At 36.3% G+C, this 25,027-nt stretch overlaps 1 protein-coding gene across 1 annotated transcript; it reads left to right on the plus strand.

Moving 5' to 3' along the window:
• Positions 1 to 255: 255 nt before the first annotated feature.
• On the plus strand, positions 256 to 16,290 carry LOC138330587 (uncharacterized). The gene is made up of 7 exons (XM_069278150.1): positions 256 to 314; positions 1,154 to 1,177; positions 5,469 to 5,492; positions 11,788 to 11,811; positions 12,371 to 12,494; positions 12,630 to 12,889; positions 15,631 to 16,290. The coding sequence occupies exons 1-7, from the start codon at positions 256 to 258 to the stop codon at positions 16,283 to 16,285; spliced, it is 1,170 nt and encodes a 389-aa protein (XP_069134251.1). The 3' UTR covers positions 16,286 to 16,290.
• Positions 16,291 to 25,027: the final 8,737 nt, after the last annotated feature.

Consider the following 25,027-nt stretch of genomic DNA (forward strand, 5'->3'; position numbering starts at 1 on the left):
TCTAGCTGATTCGATGCAGTCGATCATTGTGTCTTTCACCAGAATGTAGTCGATCGTAGTTTCAAGAGGCACAAAGGCTATGAAATACCGTCACAAATATCCAACTTAATACTCGGAATAAGGTTATTACAGGAAATAAACTCATGAAACAATGATTGTTTCCGGCGAGCTGAATACGAAATCGGAAACGTGTCGTATTGGGCATTTAGATCACCCACTACCGCCACATCGCCAATATCTGCGTAATATCTGACGATGTCTCCAAGAGCGACGATTGCATCGGTGAACTCTGATATATCGGAATCACTAGGCATGTAAACTCCGAACAAATAGAGTGGCGTGGAATTAACACGATCGATTCTCATTCCGATTATACGATTTGATTGACTGATATCAAGTCCTTCTATAGAGTAGAAGAGGTCTTTTTGGACTAGAAATATGAGCCCACCATTACCACAACAAACATTATCATAGTTCGCATCCTCAGCTGCAGGATACGTGTTGTAGTTTTCATGAATACTATACTGGAAAAATTGCGCATCTGCTCGGAAGTCGTAGTTTGCAGAGTAGGCCTATGTCGTAATTATTATCCGACAAAAGTTTGTTTATACAAAGCGAGGACGAAATTACTCCTCTCACATTCCAAGTAAAAATAGACAACAACATGATTACACAATGCGTTATCACAGCCAGTAGAATATATAAAATTAGGGGGGTCAAACAGATATGTTTGCCCCCCCCCCCCTGTCATGGGAAACGGGATGGGCAGTTTGACGTCATTCCCAACCTGCCCCCCCCCCCCCCCCCCGCTTCCTACGCCCCTGAATATAATAACATCATGATAAATAAAATATATCATAAACTTTCACATGCATGGGGTATAGATATATATAGTTAATATAAGTATGCGAATATCAGAGTTTAAGTTCTGAATATGTCGCCTTTTCATCACACATTCATACATGCACAAAATTACAATCTTGAAAACCTCAATGATGTCTTAACCTCGCGGCAACAAATCAATGGCGTCATATACATTGTAGCTATACAGTAAATGCGTCAATATCATTGTCAAATATTTGTCAAATATTTTTGAAGTCATAAATGAATATAGGTAAAAATAAATATTTTGTTTGATCTTTTTAATTGACAGATTTGAGGAGGATCTGCCGGTCAAGTAAGTTATGTTTTATTTAATTAATTTTTTTTTTATTATTTTTTTTTATGGCGATAGCTCATTAAATCTTTTTTATTGAATTAAAATAATTTAAGTAAGACTATATATGAAAAACATAATATGGATTATCACAGAGCTACACTACCATTCTCTGACGCTATATAAATGGTAACAGTAATTCTGTTAATTATTTTCAAATATAATATACTTAAACGGATACATAAAATCGATTATTTTTTTGGAATCTCGATACCAACACTTTTTCAAGAATAATATGACAGATGTTGATCAGCTGAATACAGTAAGTTTTTACTGCCTGTCCTACTTGAAAACTTGTTAATTCTGATCAGTATTTTACGCGCTTTATACTAATTCGTATTTGAATATTTCTTGAAAACAGTTATTTGTGTTGTATGCAATCGACTAAAATCACAAGGTATATTAAGTTTAAACATTTCCATTGGTTTCACTATCTATTGTTTAAAATGATCTTAAGAAATGAAAATTGAACAATAAATACAATACACTTCTCCCTTGTATGGCATTGTCATTATTAGAAAGGATACTACTATTCTGGAGAGAAGGATTTGGTTGTTACTAAGTTGTCTTAATTCATAAGTTACGTCTACTTCTTCATTTACAAGGGAAAAGGCTGAATGTGAGCAATTACTTCAGAATTTGAGGTAGGTAAATAAACATGTTTACTGCCGTTGAACCCTATCTGTGAACGACGAAAGTACTATACTACTATAGCGAGTGTAGATTGTATTAAATAAAGTGACGCAACAAGATAGTCGCGTCCCACTCACCCTAAGGTGGCGATGATTGGCTGAAGTTGAAGTAGGCGGAGTTCAAAATGATTGAAGTATCATTTGCTGAAGATCAAACGTCATCTGAACGTTTTGGCTAAATTTCAAACCCGTCTACATTTAGCGACTATAAAACACATTTTTCTAGCACATCCTCATAAAAAGGCTAATACCACTGGAAAGAGCGATACTTGTCCTATCAAAATCATCCTAAACATCTATACAAATTCCCGTCACTAAGAATTACCAGCCCCATTTGCAAAATCATTTCTCAAGATTTTCTACAATCACCTAATTAAAATCCATGTGTCTCCTGCTCGTAGAATAAACGTATTGGTCAAAAACCTTAGTGATAATATATTTCATGTGTAATTCAGCTTCTCTGATCGTAGAATTGAGAGTTTGAAATCAATTTGATTTCATTTACCTAAAATATAAATCTTTAAATCAATTTTGAAACACTAGACTTTCTTAGAGAAATAAGTCATATTTCCTTTTAACAGTAATTAATTATATTTGGCACGATCATACAGATTAGTTTTATTCACAAAATGATATGTCACACAACAAAATTCTCGGCAATATCTAAAACCTATGAAAAAAATATCAACATTTCATGACGAGTATAGCCCCGGATATAGACTCATGTGGATTTTACCTAAGTGTGTTGAAATCATTATATTTCTTGGTTTATTTTTCTTATTATTTGGAGATGGTAACATGCTGGCATTTTATAAAATTTTCCTTTTTTATAAAATTTTCCTTTTTTCAAGTAAATGTTCGCTGCTTTCCGACTTTAAATATTATTTAATAAAGCTAATTATTTTCAAAACCTAACAATATCAAATATACCTAGACTTAATTGCATTTAACACATACATTGAAATTTGAACCAGTTGATTACAGAAATCCTAACGGTTTTTAATTTGTAATCGTAAATTTATATTCAGGTCAAATTTGAGGTGTTAAAATCTAAACTAACCCCGCGTCTTAATTTTCCTTGCGTCACAAACAATCACCTACAATTTAGAATTAGATTTTATAGGCCTATGCATGTGGCAAAATTATACGCTTTCAGTATGGTAGGCAAAATATGCCAAAAATACCTGAGATGTAATATTAAGATTTCTACATGTATGTACAGTACTACGGTCGTACATTACATTTGTTTTTTGTATCTCCAAACTTGAACTGCATGCAGTGGTAGATATATCGTTCATTAGTTTCCTGACCTTCTCGAATTCATATTGTCGATAATGAAAACTAAGCCGGTACTAATTAATAAAAGAAAAATAACACCAACGATAATTTGATCAATCTTCGAATATTATAATTGTTTATGTTGACATATCATCGGTCCTCGCTGATACATTTATATATATAAGGGGCCTGTCCATCATCTTCGGCATAAACACCGAATTGTTACATCCAAACCCACAACTCCTTCAAGTCATATTTGGCCTCGCCCACCTTGTAGACGAACCATCCTTATTATAAGATAGGAACAAAACATTTAAAGATATATGCTATATTTGATACTGGACATTTCTGTATAGGAGAAACACCGAAAACTGTGGAATAGTCAAGATAATGAATTGTTCGAGGCCTGTAAGGGCCGAGAACTATTCATGGCCTGTAATGGCCGAGAACTATTCATTATCTTAACTATTCCAGTTTGAGTTGTTTCTCATACTTAAAACATGGCACTAAATGTCACTGGTACTCTCCACTATTACACTGGACATAAGTATTGTTCAACTATTCCACAGCTTCAGGTAAACCCGTACTACCTATTTAAACCTTGAGACCTATTCATGATTCATTTATTTAACGCACTCGGAGAACAAGAATCATGATTTGCATGATTTTTTTTTAAAAATGCATGCACAGGTACTATATGGTACTCACACTTAAATATTTACTCAGTTTAGTTTTCACTGTTCAACATGGAGGACCATAAATGTGAAGCTATGTATATGCAGTAGTGGTGATTTTTTGGATATAAATTTGAAGTGATTTGGATATTGAATTCGAATTTCCACTTTTCACTGTAATCATGGCAAATATTCAGTATACTTTGGAGAGAACGAGGCGACGTGCTTATCAGAATAATGTCATCTGCAAGCGTTGGATTTCCAATATTTAGTGTTTACACTTTCGAACCGTGGTTACTTTTCTCTAAATGTACAAGCAGATTGTGGATAAAGGTTTGGTATAAAAATGTGGACAATACTCCACCTTGCCTAACTCCCGATTCAACAGCGAACCACTTTGACGTCATTCCGTGCCACGTCACAGAGCTCAGCATATCCATGTAGGAATCGCAAATCGTGTTTAAATGATTTCCAATGATAACGAGATCAAATGTTTTACGCAGGAGGCCAGCGTGGCATACAGTGTCAAAAGCCTTTTTTAATATCAAGAAATGCCATAGTATATTGTAAGGAGAACGTGGCTGTCGTACATCCTAAGGATTTTCGATTGGGTATTCGATTTCGATTTCGATTTCGTATTGGGCATTTAGATCACCCACTACCGCCACATCGCCAATATCTGCGTATTATCTGACGATATCGCCAAGAGCGACGATTGCATCAGTGAACTCTGATATATCGGAATCACTAGGCATGTAAACTCCGAACAAAATAAAGTGGCGTAGAATTAACACGATCGATTCTCATTCCGATTATACGATTTTATTGACTGATATCGAGTCCTTCTCTAGAGTAGCAGAGGTCATTTTGGACTAGAATTATGAGCCCACCATTACCACAACAAACATTATCATAGTTCGCATCCTCAGCTGCAGGATACGTGTTGTAGTTTTCATGAATACTATACTGGAAAATTGCGCATCTGCTCGGAAGTCGTAGTTTTGCAGAGTAGGCCTATGTCGTAATTATTATCCGACAAAAGTTTGTTTATACAAAAGCGAGGACGAAATTACTCCTCTCGCATTCCAAGTAAAAATAGACAACGACAATATTACACAATGCGTTATCACAGCCAGTAGAATATATAAAAATGGGGGGGGGTCAAAAAGATATGTTTGCCCCCCCCCTGTCATGGGAAACGGGATGGGCAGTTGTCCCGACCTGCCCCCGCCCCCCCCCCCCCCCCCGCTTCCTACGCCCCTGAATATAATAATAACATCATGATTAATAAAATATATCATAAACTTTCACATGCATGGGGTATAGATTATATATAGTAAATAATATAAGTACGCGAATATCAGAGTTTAAGTTCTGAATATGTCGCCTTTTCATCACACATTCATACATGCACAAAATTACAATCTTGAAAACCTCAATGATGTCTTAACCTCGCGGCAACAAATCAATGGCGTCATATACATTGTAGCTATACAGTAAATGCGTCAATATCATTGTCAAATATTTGTCAAATATTTTTGAAGTCATAAATGAACATAAACTACATAGGTAAAAATAAATATTTTGTTTGATCTTTTTAATTGACAGATTTGAGGAGGATCTGCCGGTCAAGTAAGTTATGTTTTATTTAATTATTTTTTTTTATTTTTTTATGGCGATAGCTCATTAAATCTTTTTTATTGAATTAAAATAATTCAAGTAAGACTATATATGAAAAACATAATATGGATTATCACAGAGCTACACTACCATTCTCTGACGCTATATAAATGGTAACAGTAATTCTGTTAAATCATTTTCAAATATAATATACTTAAACGGATACATAAAATCGATTATTTTTTTGGAATATCGATACCCACACTTTTTCAAGAATAATATGACAGATGTTGATCAGCTGAATACAGTAAGTTTTACTGCCTGTCCTACTTGAAAACTTGTTAATTCTGATCAGTATTTTACGCGCTTTGTACTAATTTGTATTTGAATATTTCTTGAAAACAGTTATTTGTGTTGTATGCAATCGACTAAAATCACAAGGTATATTAAGTTTAAACATTTCCATTGGTTTCACTATCTATTGTTTAAAATGATCTTAAGAAATGAAAATTGAACAATAAATACAATACACTTCTCCCTTGTATGGCATTGTCATTATTAGAAAGGATACTACTATTCTGGAGAGAAGGATTTGGTTGTTACTAAGTTGTCTTAATTCATAAGTTACGTCTACTTCTTCATTTACAAGGGAAAAGGCTGAATGTGAGCAATTACTTCAGAATTTGAGGTAGGTAAATAAACATGTTACTGCCGTTGAACCCTATCTGTGAACGACGAAAGTACTATACTACTATAGCGAGTGTAGATTGTATTGAATAAAGTGACGCAACAAGATGGTCGCGTCCCACTGACCCTAAGGTGGCGATGATTGGCTGAACTTGAAGTAGGCGGAGTTGAAAATGATTGAAGTCTCATTTGCTGAAGATCAAACGTCATCTGAATGTTTTGGCTAAATTTCTAACCCGTCTACATTTAGCGACTATAAAACATATTTCTAGCACATCCTCATAAAAAGGCTAATACCACTGGAAAGAGCGATACTTGTCCTATCAAAATCATCCTAAACATCTATACAAATTCCCGTCATTAAGAATTACCAGCCCCATTTGCAAAATCATTTCTCTAGATTTTCTACAATCACCTAATTAAAATCCATGTGTCTCCTGCTCGTAGAATAAACGTTTTGGTCAAAAACCTTAGTGATAATATATTTCATGTGTAATTCAGCTTCTCTGATCGTAGAATTGAGAGTTTGAAATCAACTTGATTTCATTTACCTAAAATATAAATCTTTAAATCAATTTTGAAACACTAGACTTTCTTAGAGAAATAAGTCATATTTCCTTTTAACAGTAATTAATTATATTTGGCACGATCATACAGATTAGTTTTATTCACAAAATGATATGTCACACAACAAAATTCTCGGCAATATCTAAAACCTATGAAAAAAATATCAACATTTCATGACGAGTATAGCCCCGGATATAGACTCATGTGGATTTTACCTAAGTGTGTTGAAATCATTATATTTCTTGGTTTATTTTTCTTATTATTTGGAGATGGTAACATGCTGGCATTTTATAAAATTTTCCTTTTTTTCAAGTAAATGTTCGCTGCTTTCCGACTTTAAATATTATTTAATAAAGCTAATTATTTTCAAAACCTAACAATATCAAATCTACCTAGACTTAATTGCATTTAACACATACATTGAAATTTGAACCAGTTGATTACAGAAATCCTAACGGTTTTTAATTTGTAATCGTAAATTTATATTCGGGTCAAATTTGAGGTGTTAAAATTTAAACTAACCCCGCGTCTTAATTTTCCTTGCGTCACAAACAATCGCCTACAATTTAGAATTAGATTTTATAGGCCTATGCATGTGGCAAAATTATACGCTTTCAGTATGGTAGGCAAAATATGCCAAAAATACCTGAGATGTAATATGAAGATTTCTACATGTATGTACAGTACTACGGGTCGTACATTACATTTGTTTGTATCTCCAAACTTGAACTGCATGCAGGGTAGATATATCGTTCATTAGTTTCCTGACCTTCTCGAATTCATATTGTCGATAATGAAAACTAAGCGGGTACTAATTAATAAAAGAAAAATAACACCAACGATAATTTGATCAATCTTGGAATATTATAATTGTTTATGTTGACATATCATCGGTCTTCGCTGATACATTTATACATATATGAGGGCCCTGTCCATCATCTTCGGCATAAACACCGAATTGTTACATCCAAACCCACAACTCCTTCAAGTCATATTTGGCCTCGCCAACCTTGTAGACGAACCATCCTTATTATAAGATAGGAACAAAACATTTAAAGATATATGCTATATTTGATACTGGACATTTCTGTATAGGAGAAACACCGAAAACTGTGGAATAGTCAAGATAATGAATTGTTCGAACCTGTAAGGGCCGAGAACTATTCATGGCCTGTAAGGGCCGAGAACTATTCATTATCTTAACTATTCCAGTTTGAGTTGTTTCTCATACTTAAAACATGGCACTAAATGTCACTGGTACTCTCCACTATTACACTGGACATAAGTATTGTTCAACTATTCCACAGCTTCAGGTAAACCCGTACTACCTATTTAAACCTTGAGACCTATTCATGATTCATTTATTTAACGCACTCGGAGAACAAGAATCATGATTTGCATGATTTTTTTAGACCCATGCACAGGTACTATATGGTACTCACACTTAAATATTTACTCAGTTTAGTTTTCACTATTCAACATGGAGGACCATAAATGTGAAGCTCTGTATATGCAGTAGTGGTGATTTTTGGATATAAATTTGAAGTGATTTGGATATTGAATTCGAATTTCCACTTTTCACTGTAATCGTGGCAAAGTATTCAGTAGACTTTGGAGAGAACGAGGCGACGTGCTTATCAGAATAATGTCATCTGCAAGCGTTGGATTTCCAATATTTAGTGTTTCCACTTTCAAACCGTGGTTACTTTTCTCTAAATGTACAAGCAGATTGTGGATAAAGGTTTGGTATAAAAATGTGGACAATACTCCACCTTGCCTAACTCCCGATTCAACGTGAACCACTTTGACGTCATTCCGTGCCACGTCACAGAGCACAGCATATCCATGTAGGAATCGCAAATCGTGTTTAAATGATTTCCAATGATAACGAGATCAAATGTTTTACGCAGGAGGCCAGCGTGCCATACAGTGTCAAAAGCCTTTTTAATATCAAGAAATGCCATAGTATATTGTAAGGAGAACGTGGCTGTCATACATCCTAAGGATTTTCGGAAGTCTTTCTGCTGATCGATAGGACACTGATGACCTTTTCAAAAACTTTATAAATACAACATAAAAGTGTAATAGGTCTGTAACCTGAAGGATCTCCGCGGGACTTATTCCCACCTTTGAAGATAGGAAGTATAATGCCTTTCGTCCATATAGACGGAACATGTTTACACTCAGTAAACAATTTCTGTAGGCATAATACCTACCACCATATCTTAAATGTTCGGTCTGTATTCTGTCAATCTTTGGTGCTTTCCTTACCTTAAGACTCCGGATATCATGTTCTATTTCTGAAACGTTGCCTTTTTATTCAGATAATTAGCGTCAAGAATATTGGTTGGACACTCCGTTAACCCTATGTTCATTGGGACAACTCAAGAGGCAGTCGCCGAATATAAATTTTGGATGTACTTTCCGAAAGCGTCCGCTATTTCAATCGGAGTCCGATGTGTGCTGTTTCCAACTTTTAATGGTGAACAGTTCCATGGGAAATGTCCTTTGAATTGTTTCAAAGCCCGTCAAAACGTTTTGCTGAAACAGTCCGCAGCGTCATTCAATTCGTGTTGTTGGGAACGCAAGTACTCTTCATAAGCTATGCACTGTATGGTTTTGCTTTCCATCTACGATCCACTCTTCACGAGCAGACTTACTTTTACGTCACTGTTCCAATAGGGTTTCAAACATGAGTTGAATCTTGATAAAATATGTAGGTCCATGCACAAGTATTTAGTGTATCTCAGACAATGGTATTAAAGCAATCTATATGAGTTGGGCGTTGAATATCGAAGTCAAGATATTGCTTTAACACATTATCAACCGCTAACTAGTATTGTACCATATGGTTAATACTACAAGTTCTCCACTTTGGCTGCACGGTTGGACTTGCACATTCTAACCATTGTAATGAAGGCAACGAACACAGCATTCCAATACCACGTGGTCTGATGTTGCATCTATATTGGAAAAGGAAAACACTCTAGCTGATTCGATGCAGTCGATCATTGTGTCTTTCACCAGAATGTAGTCGATCGTAGTTTCAAGAGGCACAAAGGCTATGAAATACCGTCACAAATATCCAACTTATTATTCGCAATAAGGTTATTACAGGAAATAAACTGATGAAACAATGATTGTTTCAGGAAGCGTGTCGTATTGGGCATTTAGATCACCCACTACCGCCACATCGCCAATACCTGCGTAATATCTGACGATATCTCCAAGAGCAACGATTGCATCAGTGAACTCTGATATATCGGAATCACTAGGCATGTAAACTCCGAACAAATAAAGTGGCGTAGAATTAACACGATCGATTCTCATTCCGATTATACGATTTGATTGACTGAGTCCTTCTCTAGAGTAGCAGAGGTCTTTTTGGACTAGAATTATGAGCCCACTATTACCACAACAAACATTATCATAGTTTGCATCCTCAGCTGCAGGATACGTGTTGTAGTTTCCATGAATACTATACGGGAAATTTGCTCATCCGGTCGGAAGTCGTATTTCGCAGAGTAGGCCTATGTCGTAGTAAAGTAAAGTAAACCGTTCCTAGAGTTGAACAATTTTGTTTTCGAACCCGAGACTCCAGCTGATGATAGGAAGTTTACAATACCCGATTCAGTGGAGGTTTCATCGATATTGTCAAAGTTGAATTGAGTCGCCTTACCTCTATCCGCTTGATTCTCCTTAGGGGATTTGGCATCGAGAGGTTCGCGAAGACCAATATGAACAGGAATTTTGCACACGGTCTCATCATAACTCATGCAAGTGTACGAAGCCTGTTGAATAGTGCACGTACTAAGCTGAGAGTACTTTTTATCAGAATCAGATGATTCAGAAATATCAGTTTGGGAATTGAGTATAACGTATCACCCCCTTCTTGACTATCATTTGCATCTTCGGATAGGAATGTATTATTGGCTGATTGTTTGTCGCACACCGTAGCAGACGACTCGCGTTGACATGTTTGACCTCGCGAAACATTGAGATGAGTATGCGTGTCAGTATGCCTATTACTGGATGTGTGTGACCCACTAACGGTATTTTTACCTGTTCGTCAGGAATGCTGGAGGCACCAGCAGGGGTATTACACAATTGTTTTGAAAAAGTTCGGTGGTTTTGCTATAGTTCACGAACAGCGGTGGACAGAGAGTTCACTTTAGAGGATTTCTCTAACCTATTTTACATGTCCCGTGATCAACGCCTTCTGGTAAAGTCGATGTTTGAGATAAAGCTTTGTAGCTAGAGCTAAGCTGTGTAAGTTTGAAGCGCGACTCATCTATATGGCCGTCTAACTTATTTCTGAGAGCTTGTTTTTCTGATTGAAGACTATTGATCTTCAGTGCCGAGTCCTTTTCGCGTTTCAAACACAGTTTCAAGTTATTTTCAAGAACTGACCACTTAACCACTTTGTGTATTTTTACTGGACAGGTCAGTCAAACTATGACCACGAAGTGAAGATTCTTGTGTACAAGAGTCTATTTTTGGTCTTGGGCAGGTAAATACGGCGCAAATATCAATTTTATCACCATGAAGGAACTTATACAGGACATAACAGTCATTGGCGTATATACGGACACTCGACCCCCCCCCCCCTTTATTGGTTATTTTTCCTAGTAACAAGGTGTCCTTCGGGGCACTCCTCGATATATCTCGCTCTATATTCAAAAACACGTAATAGAGTCTAGTGAGCTATGTGTAAGACTCAACAACTTAGATATATGTGAATCTCTGGCCAGATTATAATGTTCCTCATCCAATTTTTTTAATAAATGCTTGATCGGGGATGCACGTAATTGCATGGAAATACTGAGCTGTTGGGCCATGGAATTATCAAACGCTGAATTATCAAGTTCGTTGGTATGTTCATGCATGTCGCTTACCTGCATGTCCGATTCATAACAAATCGAAGACGTTATATACTAATTTTATACATTTTAACAATACAGTAATTGCGTCAATATAATTTTAAAACATTTTTGAAGTCATTATTGAAAAAAAACTTAAAATACCTATTACGTTTGATCTTTTTGATTGACAGATTTGAGGAGGATCTACGTGTCAAGTAAGTTACGTTCTAATATATATATATATTTTTTTAAATATATTTTTTTTTAATATTAAAACAGGTTATTTAATGCAAGACTATATATGTAAAGTGTATAAAATGAATTATCACAGAGCTGCACACCATGTACATGACGTTATAAAAGTGTTAACAATACAGTTTTGGCGAAAATACCATTTTTAGATATTTTTGTTATGATGTGTCTTTATTTTGCTGTCACATCAATAAATTTGTAGTTATCATGTATATGGCAATGGTAAACAATGTCTGAAAAATATGATGTTATTATTCTATATAATAATGTATATATTTGTACATAATAAACAACAATACCAAAGCACATTATGGCCATTTTATTCATCTTAGAATCAAGCCAGCTTATTCTAGAGATAATTTCGCTGGAATAGAATCCAAGACTTACTTTAATACCAGCCTTTTTAAATTCCAATCAGACTTATTATCGAGATTTTAGGGTATTTGTCACGTGTTATGTCCATTCAGAATATTGTGGTATACACCTGGTTTTAACACAAATATCCTATGATTGCCATCCAAGATATGGGACAAAGGCTATGTTGGATCAAGGAAAGGAAATTTCGCATATTTGTCCACAAAACCCGAATGTTGTAGTGACGTTTCCCGCTGGAACAGTAACGGCACAGGAAAGCGTGCTTATTCAGGTAATTAAAAAGTAATTAGTATATAGTACATATATACCAGTAAGATAAAATGTAACTGCTTTTCATTATAACTTTTTAACACTTATCTATTATTTTGCCCCTTTGAATTTAATTGTTCCATGATATTATTTACAGTTGGAACCAGTGAGAAGAAGTAAAGTTCCACTAACAGAGGTGAGGGGCTACACTGATACAGTTTATATCCAACATAAAAAAGCCTTCCTGAAACCTGTACAGGTGAAAATCCCATTAACTAGGATAGAGGAGGTGGATTTAACAGCATGCGAATTATTGTGTGTCCATTTTGAAGAGGACGAAATCTCTATTAAGGAAGATATAAAAGTCGAACTTTTATCGGGAAACATTTGCAGCTTTAAAACGACTCAGTTCTCCAGGTTTGTAATTATAACTTATTTTCGAACACCGATGTTGGCTTTTCTTGTTATAAATTTAGCATAACAGTTGCTACGTGATTTTTTTTTACATTTACATTTCACAATACTTAAATGCGGGAAATGAAACCTAAATATATATTCGAATGTTCCAATATTTGTAGAACGGTATGCGATATATTGATTATAAGGGAAGGGTGTTATTTTAACATCCAAATTCACATGCACGGTATTTTCAATCTTTTTACAACAAAACATAACCAATCAAACGTTTATTTGTCTTATTATTTTTGTTTTTGTTACAGTCACAGTGAAATTTAAATGAAAATGTAATCATTTTACGTTTTTATATGCATTTTAATGTGTATACTTATCTTTCTTAAACATTTACACACCATGTGCGGAACTAAATTATTAAGCGGGAAATAATTAAAGAGGACTAAATAGGTATTGCGCCAGATTTAAATATATGTACTAGAATCAGTAGGCCTTGTCTTGACCAAGGATAGAGTCGTAAAAATGTATTAACTAGGATATTCCCCGTTTCTTGATGAAAAAATTAAATCTCACCTCGTGATGTGGAAACTTCGCAGTTTTACCACATTTGATGAAAGGTAATTATTATTTCAGAGAAATAGGGACTTTCCTCTATTTAAACTTGACATTTTCAGTTTAACCTACGAACTTGATTTTAAGCACAAACTGATTTATATATAAATAGTTCAAATGCTATATTGCTCGCCGTATATGATATATTTCATCCCGTCTATATAAAAAAAGTTGGATATTATTATTTCAAGCCGTAAACCTGTAAATGTATCATTTTATAAAGATTTTCTGCAATTAAAATTGTTTGCCTCTTTGCCTGTCTGCGTGGTAAAGTTACATCCGAAGAGAATTACGTTATTGTAATATGTTGAGTGGAAATGTTTTGCGATAATAAATCATATAACATTAATTAGGGCCCTGCATTGAGATGCGGGTGCCCTATAGTAATCAGGTTGTCCGTCCGTCTGTCTATCTGTCCGTCCGTCTGTCCGTCTGTCTGTTTTTCTTGTTACCGCTATTTCTCATAAAGTAGTAAAAGGATCTGTCTCTAATTCCATATGTATATGTAGGTTTCCCTAGGACCATTGTTTCGCATATTGCATTTTGGGACCGATTCGTCAACAAGTTGGCCGCCAGGCAGCTATCTTGGAATTTGATAGTTCAATATTAGTACTGCTATTTCTTAGAAAGAACTAAAGGGATATTTCCCAAATTTTTTTATGTAGGTTCCCCTAGGGTCCTTGTTATGTATCATGCATGTTGGCCATCTTGTAGACCGATCCGTCCAAAAATGCAGTATACATATAATTTATTACCGGTATTTCACAAAAAGTACTGAAGGTATCTGTCTAAAATTTCATATGTAGGTTTCCTTACGACCTTAGTTATGCAAATTGTATTTTGTAACCGATAAGTCAACAAAATGGCCGACAGGCAGCAATCTTGAATTTTGATAGATGAAAATTTTTACCGCTATTTCTCGAAAAGGAATCTGTCTCAAATTTCATATGTGAGTTACTCTAATGCCCTTGTTGTACATATTGTATATTTGGACAAATCAGTCAATATGATGGCTGACAGGCAGACATCTTGGATGTTGAAAATTGTTACATCTATTTCTCATAAAGTACTGAAGGGGTCTGTCTAAAATGTCATAGGTAGGTTCCATTATATAATTAGGACACTAGTAGTGTATATGGCATTTTGGAAGCGATCCATCAACAAGATGGCTAATAGGCAGCCATTGGAATTTGAAATTTAAATTAAAAAAAAAAACTGAGAAAAGGTCCCTCTTTTCATTGTCAGACTTAGATCATTCCCTCTAGGATATATTGTACTGTACTGTCATTAGTCATTTTCTAATCGTAAGCAAAACTGAGTGGGGCCTTTCCTGACGTGTCAGTGTTCTAGTTATAACGAACATTTATGCTATTATTATTTCATCGAAATAACCTTGATTAAATATCTGCATTTCCACAATATACATTAGATTGTAGATAAAATGAGAAGGGCTATATCAACTCATAAGCCTACTAAGTCAAAGTGCTTTTATATATGTTTTAGAGCAACGTCTAGTCCAACGTGCATTTCGAAACACTTGCTAGCTAGTAAATAAAAGTGAATCTTTTAATTATAGATGCAAGCAAATTAACGAAACAATGCTGATGCAAAAACATTCAATGGGGTCTTATAATACACACTATAGTTCTTTATTGTTCAACAGTGTTAATTTTATTTTGAATATAGTTGTGTGGATCCATGCGTTAATGATTACCTTATTACAAAACGTTAAATTCGATGCATGTGTAACAATAGGTATATTTTGTTTTTTGGTATATCATGGGCAATCTGTGAAGGTTTCAACCATGATATTGCAACTGAAATATTGTCTACTAATTTACAACATACACACATTTGATATGAAGTTGGACATTCATAAATAGACATATAAGTCGTGTGAAATGTTGGGGTGCCATGGAAGCTTTTAATTTCTGGGTTATAGACAACGTCACATCGCAGGAGACAAATAACATAATCATTGGAAAGAACCGGGTTATATTTTCATGAGTTGTAAAGGACAAGAATGGTATTTGATACATATATATCCAAACAACATTGTCACCATTCACAGTATAAGTAGCATAATCGGTAGTCAATGAGTATACAACTGTATTTCTTATGATATATTTATACAGAAACGGTGTATACGTAAGGAAGAAGACGACCACATTGCGAAAAAGTCTTAATAAACTTGTGAAAGAAATCAAAAGGCTCCATGGAATGACTCCTCACATTATCACCGTTTTCCTCGGAAAAGGATACAAACCGGGCACATGGAGGATGTATGCTGAAGTTCTGGAACAATCTGACCTACAGAAAATAATCAAAAAAAGAAAGGATATGGGCTTGCTGGAACTACCACAATGTAGATCGCCAAGTTTGGATGTTGTTAGGATAACACAAATAAAGGTCAGTCTCAGCAAGGATGGTCCCTTGGCCTTGTGCGGAGACTACGTGAAAGATGACATTGCAATTAAAGTCATAACTGGAGGGGAAGATCAATTCACTTACTTTGATATAAAAAAGACACACAAAGATGAAGAAGCAAAAATTCATTTCAACGCAAAACCTTCGGGCGAAAAACTACATACAGCACGTTTCGACCCAAGAGAAATGAACATGGGTGCCATTTGCCCAGACCCCTCCTCCGTCGTTGCAGGTATAGCGAAGGTTATCCCGGGTACAAAAAGTGGTACTAACATGCTTCCATTCAGCGAATCGAAGAAAGAAAAGATAAAAAACAACAACTACACCATCTACTGTGTCACCATTTGGAAGCGTAAGATCTGAAACCCCCACAGGTAACTTGATTATTACTTTTACTATTGTTCCCAATGCAATACCTTAAATATTTACCATCCAATGTAGTTGCTTTACAGAATACGAAATAAAATCAAAATTTGATATGTGTAGAAAGACCACATGGTTATACAAACCATCTTACTAGATCCCTCTGGCGATGTATTAAGACAGGTGAGACTATAAGTACATAATATTGATATCCCCTAAACGAAACGGGTAAAACATAGTATCATAATTTGTTTTAGTATTTTTGTCGTTGCCCGTCCATTCATGTTTTGTCTAACCCGGTATTATCATGTTTTGTGTTAGCTTCAATTAAAGCCAGGGGTATCTGTTCATAACCAAAGATCTACCCATATATGGTTTTCCAGTATCCAATAAATATGCAACTTTTTTAGTAACATAATATTCATTTGGTAAGAAATAAACATCTGCAGAAATTACTAACAGTAGAAATAACCTGTATTCATTTAAGTTCACCTGATTCAGAAGTGACGTTATAACTTAATCTAATTACCTTTCCTATGTCAATGTGGGCCGTGTGTCCATTAACAATTTACTTGTTCAACTACTACAAAATGAAAAAAACACCAAAGTTTTGACGGCCATATATGAAAGATTAATATTATCTCTATAGATGGAAAGGTCTTTTTGAAAGCTAAAAAATATGGAATGTTGCATTGGTCTGTAACTTGGGAAGCTAAAATTTCCGCTAACAAACATAAGTCAATGTGAGTGTTGTAATAACAGAATTGTGTTTGGTTATTGACCAAACTTGATTACACCATCGACAATTTACTCTATGGTTATACCAAATGCATTGAAAGCGTCACATAATTGTCTAGCGTGTCTGTCTTACACCCCGTGAGTTGTCGTTTGTCTGACAACTGCGGGGTAACCTTTAAAGCATGGGAGAAAGTAGGGTTAACTGTTGATGGGAATTTTGATGATTGCCAGAATTGCAGCAATTTTATAACATTTCCTTCTATAACAACTATTGTATGTGAATGAAGTATTGTGCCCCATCAAGTTGTTTTAGGACATTTCCGATATGATAATTCAGTGCTTACCATACAATCTATGACGTATTAGTACATCACATGACAGATTACTGCATTCTGATTGGTTACACACATGGAAACTATTTGCAATAGTGCCCGCTTGGCCGTCGTGCGTGAATCTATTTTGACGTCATTATTGTATTACATCATTATTACGTCGCGTTACATGTAGATGCGGGCGTCAAGATGGCAGACACGGCGCATCATAGGCCTAATGGTAGCGGAACAAAACGTCGATTCTCCGAAGAAGACAGCGTACAGTTTGTACAAGATCACGTTTCTAAGAAAGCCAACGATGTGACAAGATATGCAGTCTCGATATTACGAGAATTGTGCTACGAGACTACAAGAAACCTCTGAACTTCTCTCAGAATCTGATCTCTGTACTCTCTTGAAGGATTTCTTCGCTAATGTAAGGAATAAGAAAGGTGAACTTTATTCCAAATCGTCCATATGCGCTATAAGACAAGGAATACGACGTTACCTCCAGGAACCGCCCCATAACAAGACGTTTGACATTATTAATGACCCTGTTTTCAAGGGAGCAAATCAAGTGTTCATTTCCATGCTAAAAATGACACGGGCAGAAGGGAAGGGTACCGTAACTCACAAGAAGGCCATTCCAGCTGGTAAGTAAACGAAACTGGTTTATTTTCTGTTTATGATATACATGTAATTAACGTTTCATGAGTCGAGAATAGTATTTTTTCAATCAACATATAGTTAACCAGTGCCGTTTGAAGTCACCATTGATATTCAATTACGAAAAATACTGTCAAGAATATATATCTTTTGTAGGTGATCTCCAGAAACTGTATTCTCACCCCAGGGCATTCGATACGGACGTACCCAAAGGACTATTGAACAAGGTTACTTTTGAGATCATATTTTTCTTCTGTAGAAAAGGGAGAGAGAATATTCGTGAGTTGAAACCATCAGACTTCCAAGTAAAAACTGATGACAATGAACAGCGATATATTTGCAAAACAACTTCTGAGAAAAAAAAATCACACAGGTGTAACTGATGAACTGGAAGGCACTGGCGCTCACATGTATGAAACAAAGAATGCCGCATACCCTGTGCTAAGTTTTGAAAAGTACTTGTCCAAAATAAATCCAAAATGCGATGCTTTACTTCAATATCCTCGAAATCAGTATTGTGACATGGAATTTTGAGACATATTCAGTGAGGAGAATGTGCCCATTGATTATGGACCCGGACTTTCAACTAAACAGGTGAACAACCAGGTGACGAATTGGAGATATCGATATTGCCGACCAAATTTCACGTTTAATAATTGTGTTGTAAATTTCCACTGGTGAATGTTAATACAAACTTATTCAGATTTAAGCTAGTCTGTTATTCCATTTGTAAATGATAAATCTGTTTATAGCAACAAAGTATTAAATATGTGAACTTTATATTTTTGACTGTTTATGTTAATAAAACATTGTACTAAAGGGCATTTTGTTATTCGATTTTTCTATAACAACCATACTGGTTATTAGCGGGAGTAACGTCCCTTGCCCCTTGCAACTAGTTTGGAGAATCGCTGAAGCCACCAACGTATACACAATGTATCAATGTACCAGGGCCATAATAGATAATTATTAAAGAAAAAAACGACAACATACCTAGAGTATTGTTACATATATGTTCTACCTGTTTTGTATCTAAGAAATGTAAAATTCTTCTTAAACAATAATTTCCCCCCAACAGTATTTGGAGAGCTGCTAAGGTTTAAGGATACCCACACAATACATCCTCCTCCACGCTTGAAGCCACTCTTTCAACTTTTGCTCGTACACTTTCAACTATCATCATTTTCTATACCTTGTATTTCCTTTAACACATTATGCTAAATAATTGTTCTGATGATTTATCTTTATGTCCATTAATGGACATATAATTCTTTAACAATACATTTAATTTTAATAATAAGGGGAAACAAAAAATAACATTTGCATGTTTATAACACATAGAGAGACTAGAAACTGTCACAACAAATAGCACTGTATACAATCGACAAAACATTACTTTCACTCATTCCTTCAACTTTCTAAAATATCTTTTTATCCTCAGCCGGTACATTCCCTTTCAAACTTATCGACATTTAAAACATTGTGATCCAGGTATTCAAATCCTTAATTGACCGTTTTCCTCTGTGATCATGTCAGCATATTGGGCCAATGAAACATCCTTCAATATACTTCACGTACCGCAATACTTTCTCTATCATTAACGCGCTCAGAACGCCTCATGTCTAGGAGTGGTCTCCTCCTCATCTACTTCAACACCCTCTCTGAGATTAACATGCTCAGAACGCCTGTTGTTACGCCTCGTGACTTCAGGAATGGGTCTCCTCTTCATCTACTTCAACACCCCTCTCCCAGATTCATGCACTCAGAACGCCCGCTGTTACGTATCATGGCTGCAGGAGTGGTCACCTCCTCATCTATACACTCTCTGGCATTAACGCGCTCAGAACGCCCGTTTGTTACGCATTATGGATTTCACAGTGGTCTTTTCCTTATCTAGTATCTCACAACTCTTGTTTGGTCCCACGACACTGCTATCCTTCTTGGCAGAGCCATGACCCTCTGGCTCTGCCGTTTATTGTTTAAAGAAAGACTTATTGTCTCTCTACTTCTATTATATGATCATCCTTGACCTTGAGATAATCGCCCATGAAATATTTGACTTTGGTCTCGTGATAATTTTTTATTGCCCTGGTTCCTATTCTGCTGAACATCTCGAGCATAGTGTCCAGGTTTGTGTCGTTTCCATGTTAGCCTCATTCGATATAACCTCCAGTCTCCTCAACAAATTTTCTGCCGGTTCCTAATTCTCTACAAGTCTCAATATTGTATCAGAATTGGTCACTTCATCAGCTACCATAGTACAATATCTGAGATTGAGGCGATCATGTCGCCCTTTATTTTGACCTGCTTTGAAATCCTCATATTTCAGTGCTATGTTCAAAGCCGCGTCTACATTCTCTCGACTACCTTGACTCACTGCCCAATCCATTACTTGGTCATTTAAGGCATTTCTGAAATATTTTGAACCCCTAACTATCTCTGATATCAACTGGTGCTATAGGGTATCCCAATCTAACCATCCGTTTACATCCTGAGCCAGAGCTACTTATGGTTCATATGTTTTTTTCATTCCATACTCCTGGCCTCAAACCTTTGCTTGATACATTTTCGCATTGGTTCTTGGGTTCAAACGTAGCTGTACGTACAGTACAATTATGTCAATGTCCCCTGGTCAACTGGTTTTACCATCATAGGTATCAAAATGTTGGCTTGTCCACTGTGGTATTATAGGTATCTTGACCTCTGTATCTGTCTGGGAGCTATACCAATATCCCTTACAGGTTCTCTAGGGTTACTATCCCATTCATCTCTTTTAGACTTTGGGTATGGGTACCTACTATTCCTCACTTGTCTGTCATAGGAGTGATTAACCTGTGTATGATCACCCAAGTCTGGTCTTGGTTATATCCATAACCCTGTTTATCATAATAATCTTCCTGGGAAGTGTAGATTGGTCTCTGACATAGTATAGGGGATCCCATTACATCATTTTCTACATGGCTTGATTGCTGACTCTCCCCCTGGTCCCTTAGGTCCCTGTGTCTACCCTGGTCATGTTGGATTGTTTGCACGCGGTTCCTTAGCTCTTGCTGACTGAATCGGTTTTCCCAATACACATTTCCTTTATGAGAGTGTGACTGGATACACAAATTCTCACATAGCCTCAAACATTCCCAGTAAAAAAGACATGGTATTGGTTAGAATCATGTTTATGGTGTTTTCAAGGTTCATATCTATGGTGTTTTCAAGGTTCCTATCTATGGTGTTTTCAAGGTTCCTATCATGGGTTTTCAAGGTTCCTATCTATGGTGTTTTTCAAGGTTTCCTATCTATGGTGTTTTCAAGGTTCCTATCTATGGTGTTTTCAAGGTTCCTATCTATGGTGTTCAAGGTTCAATGGTGTTTCAAGGTTCCTATCTATGGTGTTTTCAAGGTTCCTATCTATGGTGTTTTCAAGGTTCCTATCTATGGTGTTTTCAAGGTTCCTATCTATGGTGTTTACAAGGTTCCTATCTATGGTGTTTTCAAGGTTCCTATCTATGGTGTTTTCAAGGTTCCTATCTATGGTGTTTTCAAGGTTCCTATCTATGGTGTTTTCAAGGTTCCTATCTATGGTGTTTTCAAGGTTCCTATCTATGGTGTTTTCAAGGTTCCTATATATGGTGTTTTCAAGGTTCCTATCTATGGTGTTTTCAAGGTTCCTCTCTATGGTGTTTTCAAGGTTCCTATCTATGGTGTTTTCAAGGTTCCTATCTATGGTGTTTTCAAGGTTCCTCTCTATGGTGTTTTCAAGGTTCCTATATATGGTGTTTTCAAGGTTCCTATCTATGGTGTTTTCAAGGTTCATATCTATGGTGTTTTCAAGGTTCATATCTATGGTGTTTTCAAGGTTCCTATCTATGGTGTTTTCAAGGTTCCTATCTATGGTGTTTTCAAGGTTCCTATCTATGGTGTTTTCAAGGTTCCTATCTATGGTGTTTTTCAAGGTTCCTATCTATGGTGTTTTCAAGGTTCCTATCTATGGTGTTTTCAAGGTTCCTATCTATGGTGTTTTCAAGGTTCATATCTATGGTGTTTTTCAAAGTTCTAATCTATGGTGTTTTCAAAGTTCCTATCTATGGTGTTTTCAAGGTTCCTCTCTATGGTGTTTTCAAGGTTCCTATATATGGTGTTTTTCAAGGTTCCTATCTATGGTGTTTTCAAGGTTCCTATCTATGGTGTTTTCAAGGTTCCTATCTATGGTGTTTTCAAGGTTCCTATCTATGGTGTTTTCAAGGTTCCTATCTATGGTGTTTTCAAGGTTCCTATCTATGGTCTTTTCAAGGTTCCTATCTATGGTCTTTTCAAAGTTCCTATCTATGGTGTTTTCAAGGTTCCTATCTATGGTATTTTCAAGGTTCCTATCTATGGTCCTTTTTAAGGTTCCTTCCTTTGTCTTTTCAAGGTTCCTTTTTTATGGTCTGTGCTAGGGTTGTCATGTATACTCTCCTCTAACTCATCCCTATATCTTGCAGGTTTTTCTTATAACCCTTCTGTCTTCTCTAATCTCTATACACCCCCCATATTGTCTTTAAGTTTCTGGCCTAAACTATTCCTACTGTTCCTATTTTTCCTAAGGTCTTCTTCACCAGTCTCCATGTTTTTTTTGAATTTCCAGGCATTCTGACTTAAAATTTACAAAGTGAAATACATTTAAAAACTGGCAACAAATTAAAACTTTTTTGGCATGTTTGTGCAGGTAGTTTTAATGAAAATGACTACAAAGAATTCAGGCCCTTTGGGCCTTTTTAAAATCACAAAAGGAAAAAAGAAGTGTCAATTTAAAGGGACAACAGGTAGTACCTTTGATATGCAAAGTTTCAAGAAAATTGGGCTGTGGCCAGTTTCTATTGGATTTTTAACATTAGCTTGAACACCAGCTTTAGAATCAGACGACTAGTTCCGTCCTTTTTTGGTCTAATAAATATGTTTGAGAAAAAACCAGAGTTTTGTGAAGATTTTACAATCACACCTTTCTGAAGAAGTTTTGAAATTTCAGATTTTATTTGATTCATTTCAATTGTATCAAATTTATACTGATTTGGATTATTTGTTTCGATAGAATCGATACATTCTGGTTTGAACTCGATGTCAATGCCTTTGATAGCCTTTAATATTACAAAATATGTTATCAATTTCTCCCATTGTTGGAGATGCTTACTTAAACCACCTGCTTGAAACTCATTGACAGCTTTAGGCAATGCTTGTTTTACATCAGTCAAAAAATAGTGCCAAGAATCATTACTGACCTGTACATTATCAGGCGCGTTGTTTGGCTCGACCGGAGCTACTTCTTGTCCGGTCCCTTCTTGCCGTTTTTTGAACCCTAGTGCTTTTTGTCTTGGTAACCACCCCTCGGGTTGTAGCCTCCACGGTTGCCGTTATAAGTACCACGTTTTCCATGATAATATGGGTTAAATCTCAACGCTTGCTTCCCTTTGTTCATGTATCGTGACTGTCCTTTGCCACGATACCATCCATATGATCATCCAATGTTAGAAGCCACTCTGTTTGTGTCATGAATGTCTTTCAAAGCTTTCGGGAGATCGTCCCCAAAAAGCATTGTGGTCACAGGATTTTGCGTTGAACACAACGATGCATACTGATTGTTCAAATCTTGTTTAATTAATTCTCTCCTCCTCTGGCTTATCTCTTGCGTGGCGCTCGCCGTGAGCGTAAAAATGTCTAATGCCAGTTTGAGTAGCTTGTCAACTAAAGCACGAATCCCATGTTTGTGTTCTTTTTTACCTCCATGAGGAGAGCTATCATTCATGCCAAGGAAGATAACCCTTTAGCTATTCTCGTCTGCGCTTTCTGCACTCTGACGTCACGACTTTTGTTCTCCGTTTTTCTCCAGATTTCTGGATTGACTTTAGAGCCTGGAGGTGCTCCATATTCATTGGCCTGGGGTACATCTCCAACTTTACTTTTAATTTGTCGTCCGACATACGTTTTGTTAACATATCTGTCAATAATTTCGCTAGCGTAGCATTTTCAATGTCAGGGCCCGTACTATCGTCGGTGCTGAAGTCGTTAGCCAATTTCCGTAAAAAATCCGGGATATCATCATTAGATGATTGTACTGGAGCTGGGTCTTTAGAAAGACACATCATCCGCACTATTGTTCAAAAACTGATCAATCTGATCACAAACATCAAGAGACTCAGCATCGTCAAAATCGTCGATTTCAACTTACATGTACTGAGGGTCGTCGGCCCTGTACTGATGCATGTCGGCTGTCATGTCCTTCATCATTTGAAGCTGGGATGCCATAATTGCTTGAAATTTTGTCATCATGGCTGACATAGCATTTATCTCGCTTGATTTTTTTGAGACACTCGCCTGCGGCGCATCAAGTCTGATACTTTCAGGCCTTTTTGACGGATTTGAATTTCTCGGTTGGGGCTGCGCATGAGATTGCGCGTGAGGCATCGGCAATGTGGTTGCCATCTTGGTTTTATTGTGGCCCTTTTTTGACCATTCTAGGGATTAACCATCATGCCCTCCTGACTGGGTATTGACCCGACTTGGAGACTTCGATTTTTGTTTAGACTTAGGCCTTGGCAAAGGCTCCATGTTTCCAAGAATTTCTCCGACAAAATCAAATTCTAGAAGTTGTCCGCTGATAGGCTTCTCAGCTATGAACCACGAAGGCTCAGCTTGACCACTGGTCACAAAGTTCAGTGTGAAATACGAGTTTTAACACTTATTAAAGTGATAAAAAAGCTCGCAAACCGAAGTTATTAAACATCAAAAAAACAAGCATTTTTCACTATTAAGTGATTTTGAGCGAAAACGAACTAAAAACAATGTAAAGTGGCGAAAAAGTTATTAAGGCAACATCATTTAAAAGCATCTTCATTGTGGTCCCGTAACCTAGTAAGCATGCTAGATGTAGAACTGACAGAATTCAAAAATTTGAGGTCTCGAAATACGCAGTCGGATCATTGAACTCTTGATGAATAAAGTCGAGTAGAATATTAGATTGGTGTGTACTCTCAGTTACTTTGATCACAAAGGCAACACT

The sequence above is a fragment of the Argopecten irradians genome, chromosome 9 (genome assembly GCF_041381155.1).
Source record: "Argopecten irradians isolate NY chromosome 9, Ai_NY, whole genome shotgun sequence".
Lineage (NCBI taxonomy): Eukaryota > Metazoa > Mollusca > Bivalvia > Pectinida > Pectinidae > Argopecten > Argopecten irradians.